At 39.6% G+C, this 9,720-nt stretch overlaps 1 protein-coding gene across 1 annotated transcript; it reads left to right on the top strand.

Moving 5' to 3' along the window:
* Positions 1 to 1,539: 1,539 nt before the first annotated feature.
* On the top strand, positions 1,540 to 7,417 carry LOC128362005 (tyrosine-protein kinase ZAP-70). The gene is made up of 12 exons (XM_053322626.1): positions 1,540 to 1,944; positions 3,134 to 3,294; positions 3,385 to 3,523; positions 3,601 to 3,679; positions 3,848 to 3,870; positions 3,953 to 3,995; positions 4,330 to 4,516; positions 4,743 to 4,949; positions 5,625 to 5,817; positions 6,242 to 6,382; positions 6,504 to 6,616; positions 6,772 to 7,417. Exons 1-12 carry the CDS (start codon positions 1,540 to 1,542, stop codon positions 6,887 to 6,889), a joined length of 1,809 nt encoding a protein of 602 aa, XP_053178601.1. The 3' UTR covers positions 6,890 to 7,417.
* Positions 7,418 to 9,720: the final 2,303 nt, after the last annotated feature.

The following is a 9,720-nucleotide window of genomic DNA, read 5'->3' as shown; positions in this document are numbered from 1 at the left end:
CCATAAAATACTAATAATTTTAAAAAAAATAAATTAAAATAAAAACAGTCACATACACATTTTAAATAGGATGGTAACAATTTGCTTCAAGTTTTCCAAAAGCTGTAATTTAACTTTATCATATCATGCTGACAAGAACCCAAGCAGAAGATAAATCATGCAAACAAGTCTGCTGTGTCTTATGATACAGTTTCACAGCTTGTTTTTCCTATATACGTTGTAAAGTGAGGTATCAGTTTGTCCAAATGGCCCTTGTTGTGGTGAGAAGGGGGTCAAGCCACAGTAGAAGTCTCACTTCTTGTGGCAACTTTGTGTTGCTGCTCGGTTGTCCACTGTGGATGTGGGCAGCAGCACAGGTATGTAGCCAGGAAGCTGAGGTTTTCACAACTTTACATTTTACTTTTCATCGTGTTCAAAACCTGAGGTGAGAGAGTAAAAACATGAAGTGTAACTTTAATGTCAAATGGTTGCGTTTTCTTTTTAAACAACATGTAAATCTGAGTGTGCTTTTCAGAAGAGATCATAAAACAAAGAAGAATACAAAGTCAAAATCAGTTTACACCACACTGCCAGAAATTGTTTCAGCTTCAACTTTTATAAATCTGGTTACTGATATTCAATATATAACACCAAACACCTATAACATTTTCTTACTTCCTCACAGTTTGATGTGATTATTTTACAATCTCAACCCTTATCATGGGTACATCCCCAGAAAAATAACTCATCTCTTTCCACGAGCTGACATGTGTGCATTTTCCATTGCTGCTATCACATAACTGCTACAAAACAGCTTGATTCTGATCTTATCTTTATTGCTTTACTTCTTATGAAAGCTTTTATCAGATGTCTAACTGACGCTTCTCATTGTGCATAAAGTGTTAACAGCGTGGTGGGATACGTTCTCCCCAATATGTTTGACCTGTTATGGAAGCAAAACTTGTAAACTTGAGTTCCTGAAGCTGAGGGAATAATCTAGAACCAAAAAGCACCTGTTCAACAGAAGAGTGAGACACTGGAGAATGGAGGCTGTGAGGGCGGACTAGAGCTTCCTGTTGTGGCTTTGTCACCAGTCTGTTAATCTGCAAGCTTCATGCAATCTCTAAGTGTGGGTGCTTCTTGCTAAATAAGCCATCCAGACGCATTGCGCCTCACATTTTGTCTCGGCATTGTTGGCAGTCCTGGAAAAACTTTATTCTGTAAATTGTATCCTGGTGTAACGTAGTTAGGAGAGGAAGAGGAGGTGAAGTTCTCGGTATGATGTGTTTTTGCTCTTTTGGAAAAGACTTGTAGTGTTGAATATTGTGTTTTGTAATTTGGTTGATGACATTTTTAGACTTGATTGAGCAGACTGAGGAGAGTGAGTGAGGGGGTCAGGGGTCACAGACATTTGTCCTCATTACTTTCAGCCCTGTTTAAATGCAAGAATTGCTTAAATACTGACAATTTCTCTCTTTCTATGTCTGTCTCTAGTTTCTTTCCACCACCTACATCCTCGACTTCAAGCCAAAGTCCATCTCCTCTCTCCCAGGTCTCACCATGTCCATCGACCCTGCGGTTGAGCTGCCTTTCTTCTACGGCAGCATCAGTCGCTCGGACGCTGAGCAGCATTTGAAGCTGGCTGGGATGGCCGACGGTCTCTTCTTGCTGCGGCAGTGTCTCCGCAGTCTGGGAGGCTACGTTCTCTCCATTGTGTGGAACCTGGAGTTTCACCATTATCCCGTAGAGAAACAGCTTAATGGGACTTACTGCATCACTGGAGGCAAGAACCACTGTGGGCCTGCAGAACTTTGTGAGTTTTACAGCAAGGACTCCGACGGACTGGTATGCACCCTAAGGAAACCCTGTCTGCGCTCCCCGGATACACCCATACGCGCCGGTGTGTTTGACAACCTGAGAGAGAACATGCTGAGGGAGTATGTGAAGCAGACCTGGAACCTGGAGGTGAGACAAAAATTATCAGTATTTTTAGTCACAGTTTCTAAGAGGGCTGTAAGGGTGGTAACTTCTTCTTCTCACAAGTATGAGATGGAGTTTAACAGTTAAAGGGTTGAGTCACTCAAATTAGAGAAAACTCACATTGTCTTGCCTATCTAGCCATGCAAATATTATCATTTAATTTGTCCAGATAATTTAGTCTCTTAGATTTCTGCTACCACCCTAATAAAAAAATCGAGGTAAAAAAAAACATTTGAAAAAATAATCTGCAACAATTCTTTCCATGAGTGTCTCTCTCTGATGGTGTATTCTGATCTGTAATCTGAATAAACCACAAGACACACTATCAGCAGTTTTTTAAACAGTAAACAGTTTTCAATAGAAAAAAGTTTTCAAAGTGAGATAAAAATATGTAACGGTAATTTAGGTGAACCAACCATGTCTTGAACTGAAGAAACAGAACTAAAGTGAGGAAAACAAATGACACAAAAATGTTTGTAGTTGTATTACAGCTGCTGAAATATACCAGTCTCATACATTAAAGAAAAAACAAAAACAAAATTCCCAATGGTTCACTGAAACCTGAACAAAAAATCCCATCACAAACCAAAGTAGATGCAGTCTCACTTGAACTAACGGAAATATCCCAAAGACACACACAAATAAGCCAAATCTCCAGGGGTTTTTGTAAGCTGTACCTTTGTATTCATATTTTTCTTTTTTGTCTGTCTTACGGGTCACCAAAATAACCAAACATGATGATTTGACGAGTTTAAGGTCTGGTGGTAAGTGCCACTATAGACTGTCTCCTGCTGCAGCCACACACTGAGACCAACAGTCTTTTATCACTGTTGGGCTCCTAATAAACAGTCAAACTAGCTCCAGGTGTATGAAGACCTGGCCTGCAGGTCCCAGCAGGCACCAAAAGGAGCCGAAAGGATTGTAGCCGAATCTGTCTGCCATAACACCTCTTATCCCCCATGCACCACATTTCACACCTTATGTGGGCGAGGAAACTCTGAAAGATGAGCCATGGTTGCGAACTGTGATGTTTTTCTTTTGCGGATTACTACATTACAGTAAAATGTTGCAAGATGCTAAGTGTTACATTTCTTTTTTGAGAGTGAGTTTATAAGTTTAAATGTGTGAATTGTCTGTTGATATAGCTGTTTCTGTGTCTGTTTGTTCTGCTCAGGGAGAAGCCATGGAGCAGGCCATCATCAGTCAAGCTCCTCAGCTGGAGAAGCTGATTGCCACTACGGCCCACGAGAAGATGCCTTGGTATCACGGTAAAATCAGCCGACATGAAGGTGAGAGGCGGCTTTACTCTGGAGCACAACCAGACGGCAAGTTTCTGTAAGTAGCTGGTGGTCACATCTGTACCTTCTTTAAGTCAACCTCTAAAGGTTAAAGGCACAGTTTTTAACACAGCTTTTTCTTTTTCAGGATTCGAGACAGAGAGGAGTCTGGCAGTTTTGCTCTCTCCATGATGTACGGAAAAACGGTTTACCACTATCAGATCCTCCAAGACAAATCAGGAAAATACTCCATGCCAGAAGGAACAAAGTTTGACACTGTCTGGCAGGTAGGTTATCTGTTCCTTCTGCTGCAGCTTATGGCCTTTTTCTGAATTTTAATTGAACTTTCTGTCAATCCCACCAGCTGGTTGAGTACCTAAAGATGAAACCTGATGGCCTAGTGACTGTTCTAGGAGAATCATGCGTCAGCAAAGCTGCTGAAAGTACTTATCATCTTTTTTATTTCCATTTTTCAATAATATCATATCATCACGACACTGCTGCACAAGTCACTGAGTGTCCAATTCATGTTTATATGTAACATGTATTCCTGCTTACTTTAACTTTGTTTTGTTCTATTTACAAATGAAATCTGTCTTCTAACTTCTCAGAGACACCAAGTATTCCTGCACTTGTGAGTATTGACCATATCCTTCAGTATTCAAGTCAGCATCTTTTTCATTCTCTGTGATTCATTTTAATGTAACTCTTTGCAGAGGCGGCACGGCGGCGCAAATGGATACACACCGCCACCTCGAGGTCAGTCACCTACAGTACAACACTTCACAGTTACTGCAACACCATTGCACACATAGTATTAGCTGCTCTGTAAAATATATTTAGTAAGTAGTAGTAAGATAATAATGAATATATTTTGCTTATGAGAATTCAAGAATATTGTTGTGAATAAAGGGGGGAAAAGTATGTTCAGTAACTGAAAAATTAATAAATTGTAGATTATAAATGAGCCTGAAATGATCGTCTTAAAAGATTCAACAGAAAATATTACCAGCTGTTGTGATTTTCTTGAAGTCCTATCAACACATACAGAATTGGATATTTAGTCCATATGGTTTTACCCTCTACTTTTTAGCTGTTACGACACCAGTGCCTGATGATCGTGATGTTCTGCCGATGGACTGCACCGGGTTTAACCCTTATCACAACCCGAATGAAGTGAGGAAGTTTAACATTAAGAGGGAACAGCTGCTGATGGATGAAGTGGAGCTAGGTTCTGGGAACTTCGGCTGCGTCAAGAAGGGAGTCCTCAAGGCTGACTCGTGAGTACTGAAATATTAGAAAACAAACCTTTGACATATACAGTAATCCTCCGACACCCATGGCATTATCTCAGATAGCATATAAGCTTCTGTAAATGGGCCGCATGTGCATCATGTTACACATTTACTGAACCCAGCGCCCTACCAGATTGCAGATGGTGTTGCACGTGCTTATGTTTAAAGGTCAGACATTCATTCCTAACTCTATATGTTTGATTTCCCTCAGGGGCCAGATAGACGTAGCCATAAAAGTGCTGAAGAGTGACAATGAGAAGCTGGTGAAGGAGGAGATGATGAGGGAGGCAGAGATCATGTACCAGCTGAGCAATCCCTTCATTGTCCGCATGCTGGGGCTGTGTAATGCAGAGAATCTGATGCTGGTCATGGAGATGGCCTCTGCGGGACCTCTCAACAAATTCCTGTCAAGCCATAAGTACGTTCCAGTTTACAAAAAACATTCGAAACGTTACCAGAGGAGAGATCACAAGGGAATCAAAGATGTAGAGAAATACCAATCTGAGTATTATTACTATGTAACGATTATTAATGTATATAAAACTAATAATCTGATGAATTTTGCACATTACTGCTATCATCATGTTACTTTCCTTTCTTTCTCTCTTGTTACCTGATCCAATTGTGTGTTGATGACTGGTAATGATTTAGAGCTCATTGTTTCCAGTTTAAAGTAGACTTTGGTACAGTTGCTACTCTCACTTTTTAATCATACTCAATCATTCAGCTCAGTTTTTATATATAAAGCCCAAAATCAGCTTACAGCTTAACAGTCTGAACAACATAAGACACTGGTTCAACCTGTTTTTGCTTGTTACTCCCTAAACTGTAGCAGTGTTGGCTCATGAGCACTGATCACAGGTTATAGCTTTAGTATTGCGAAAGAGTGATTTTGCGACAGTGTTGTTGATAAAATGAAAATATGTGTAACATTTTTTTCTCTATTATATATTTAATCATCTTCAGAATAATCTGATTATCTAATTTCCCCTCAAGTATCAATAAAGTGTCATATTATTATGTTGGGAAACACTTTGAGTGAGGAAAAACTTTCTTCAGATTTTTGTCATGATTGCTATTATTGTCTCCACAGGGATACTGTAACTATGGTGAACATTGTCAACCTGATGCACCAGGTGTCGATGGGAATGAAATATCTGGAGGAGAAGAACTTTGTGCACAGAGATTTAGCAGCTCGCAATGTCCTGCTGGTCAACCAACAGTTTGCCAAAATCAGTGACTTTGGGCTCTCCAAGGCTCTGGGAGCTGATGATAAGTACTACAAGGTAAAATTGTAGTGTTGCAGCTAAGACAAATAGATAAAGTAACTGAAATTGATTGCTTTTCTGAGAATTGCTGATCTTTTGACCGAATACTGACTCCTTATCATCCCTAAAGTATTTCTTACTCTGTGCAAACTAAAGCAAACACTCCATTGATTTCCTTTTGTCTGGTTTACTAACCTACATCTAGAAAGAATGTAGGTATCACAGAAAGGAATCCCAGACTCCGACAAAATAACATAAAACTGGTCACTTAGACTTAATAGATATACGTCAACACTACTTTTATCATTTGAGAAATATTTGCTCTACATAGCATCCTCTACATCACCATCTTTTTACTTTAAATACAGTATATTATCCACTATTTCAATATTAATGTTGGCTGCTTTTGTTGAGTCATTGTCTTGCATGTTGTGTTGCACAGGCTCGTACTACGGGTAAATGGCCATTGAAGTGGTACGCTCCAGAGTGTATAAACTACCACAAATTCTCCAGTAAAAGTGATGTCTGGAGTTTTGGGGTCACCATGTGGGAGGCCTTTTCCTATGGAGGGAAACCTTACAAGGTACTGAACGTTTCCACAGAACTCTGTCAAATGCATCAATGCGGTGACAATACAAACAGACAAGATCAAATAATTCATGTGGGATTGTCTCTGATTGTCTTTTCTGTCCCAACTTGGCCAGAAAATGAAAGGACCAGACGTGATTCGCTTTGTTGAAAGTGGGAGTCGCATGGAGTGTCCAACAGCATGTCCAGAGCGAATGTACACAGTGATGAATGAATGCTGGATTTACAAGTAAGAAACTGTTTGAATCACGTTCTGCATATATTTTAGAGTCTGTTGGCTTTAGACATCACTGTGACGCTCTTTATCTCTTGTGACGTTAATCCCGTCAATCACAACCCCTTCCAACAGCTGTTATGAGCCCCTTCTGTCTCCTCTCTCACCAGGCATGAGGACCGTCCTGATTTCAAGAAGGTTGAGGAGTCCATGAGGTCTTACCATTACTCAATATCGAACAAGGCCGTGCCTGAGGGAGCTGCAGTTGCTGCCGAGCCTATCAAGTAGACAGAAACAAGGCACATTCTGTCCCACGGCTTCACAAAGCATCCATTCAACTGGCCATTAAACAACCAAAAACAAAGAGCTTTTTATGAACAGTGCACACTGACCAGCCTCAACTACAGTGCAAATACAGCGAAACTGGCCTCAGTGACAATAAATGTGCATTTGTAAATTGGATGTAAATTAGTGTGTCAGCCTTGTTAGGAGGATTTCTATCTGTGTGTGTGTGTCGTGGTTTGAATGTTAGTATCTACGTCTTTGCATCGATGAACAAACTAATTTTATATCTTGCCATTTTGGAGTGTATGAGTTTTTTTTATGACTAATGAACTAGAATTTGAAATAATCCGAGCAGTTCTCATTCATGCCATTTTTCAAAATGTCTATTAAGTCAGTTATTTCAAGTAATGAATATTACATTATTATTTCTGGAGGCTTCACACAAAGTTACTCAACTAAAAGAAGGAAATACAACCATTTTTGTCCTCATGAAAATAACAAAGACTGCAGGTTAGAATTTAAGGTGTACTGTGCAGGATTTTCCGAAACAAAACAAAAAACGATCAATCATCACTTATGACCCACTAAAAGTTTTTGGTGATGCAATCATGTGCAGAGACTCTGCCCTCTGCCTGTATTTTCTTATTATTTTGCAGGGTGTGAGGGTGTAGTGGTAGTGTAACGACCAGGTTACATCGCTGTCTCTGTCTCTGTCTCTCTCCTCTGCTGTCTATGTCTGTTTAACCAAGGGTGTGGCTGAGCTACACCCACATACACATATACACACATCCAGCAGAGGCCACAGTGGACAGGATGAAGTGTGCCCTTTGGCTGCAGTCACACCAAATCTGGCAACGCGGCACCTTCTTACAGGTTTGTGTTTTAGAGTTTAACCACTGTGAAATAATCAAAAAGTAGTGTTTTATTCATTTGATTCACTGCTTTGTTATCCCTACCATCTCTTTCATTCACTCTATAACTTGCTTGAACTCCACAGCTCTCTCTCTCTCACTGTATTGTTTTTACAAACAGCAATCGACAAATCCTGCATAGTATGCCTTTAAGTTCATAAACATACTACAGTGTATATTTTTGAGATACCACAGAATAAAAATGGTAGACTGTACATAACTGTGTAAAAAGCAAACATTCAGTTCCTTAAATTTAAGTATTAATAAAATAACATCTTGTCTGCAGTGACATCGCCTGTCGGTGGTCCTTTCATTCATCAATGAGCTATGCGAAGACAAAGCCTCAAATTTAAGGTTTCTACTTGATTGAACACAGTTGTTGGGCCTGTCTGATAAAACATCCTTCAAATCATGTCGTAGCTACAGCTGAGGAGCAAAAACTGAATGAATAAATCAAATAGCAACATTGTGCTGACACCACACCTCTAGAATAATTTTGGTATAATGGTCATCATTGTGTTGACTGCCTGTGACATGAAGTGGTACGTAATTCACTTTATCTAAATATCTAAATAAGATTTTCACAGGCCAGTGGCTTGTTCAGCTTGTTCTTGCTGAAATATAGAACTGAAACAAAAAAAAGGAAAAGGACAAAAAACCAAATGCACACACTAACACAGTGTGTTAGTTCACACTAAACTGACATCCTTTCACAGAGCCCAGTGGAGCATGCTGATGATACTCTGCTCTCAGGCTCCACTGATTGAGGAAACTGTTGCTCTGATATGGACATCATGGTGGTGATGGGGAGGTGGGAGATCTAAAAGAGGAAGAAGTGCAGAACTGTAATGATATTTAGAGAGAAAAACTAAGAGGAACATGGCTATCATTGGTCAGATAATCTTGATATGACATCAGAATTGATAACAGTGTGTGAAAGTAGAAGTAACAAAGAACGAAATTAAATAGCAATGTTCACTCATGATATTAAAGGCAGAGTGAGATTATAGAGATGTTCCTTGTTGAATTTAGGGCAAAGCTTTATTTCAGTAATGAGAGTTCAGCTGAAAGTGACCAACAATGTTTAAGCAACTGATTTAATAGTCAAAGTGAGACATTTTCATAAACGTTGGCCCTATAAAGATAGGAGATTAGACAGGAACTACCAAAATAAATAAAAGCATTCTTAGCATGCAGAGGATGATTCAATTCTAAGAGGAGACATGGACAATATCAAAAAACAATGAACAAGATAGTTACACAGTAAACATAATTAGTGATGGGAGTGATTCACCATATAACCATACAACCACCACATAAACAATTGTTAAGAATTAAGATGTGGAAAAAAGGGAAGAGATAGAAATTCTGGTAAGGAGGCTGAAGACTGTCGGAGGCCAAATATGGATGAGAAATGAATCAATGTTATGAAATCGTAAATAAGAAACCACCAGCCATATGCATGACTAGGAGCCTCAGGGCTTGAGGGATTTTTGGAGCAGAGAGGATCACATCGGAGTCAGGTCAAATGTATTTGGAGTATGGTGAAAATGACCAGTGGCCTGTCTGTTGATTAGGGTATATCTTGAAGACACACCTTTGTCCAGGGCACATGATAGAAGCAAGAGGAAGCAACAGGTGCCTTAAATATCCCTCAGGCTAATTGATAAGAAGGGAGGGTCTTATTGTTTAATTCTGATCAATTTTAATTAAATTAATTCTTGTTACTGACATGCAGGCACACACAAGGGTGATCATACAGTATCAGTGCAAAGGATGCAGGACTGACAATGTTAGACCTTTATGTTTGTCCTTTTCCTCACAAGGGAGTGTATGTGTGTCTGTGTGTGGATGTAAGAACAGGGTGGATGTTTGAGTTTATGTGTAGGTTTGTAGCATGGCACGAGCTTGGGAAACCACTGA

Source organism: Scomber japonicus, chromosome 7 (assembly GCF_027409825.1).
Source record: "Scomber japonicus isolate fScoJap1 chromosome 7, fScoJap1.pri, whole genome shotgun sequence".
Taxonomy (NCBI): domain Eukaryota; kingdom Metazoa; phylum Chordata; class Actinopteri; order Scombriformes; family Scombridae; genus Scomber; species Scomber japonicus.
Note: the sequence above shows the minus strand (reverse complement) of the source record. Positions and strands in the feature narration are given on the sequence as shown.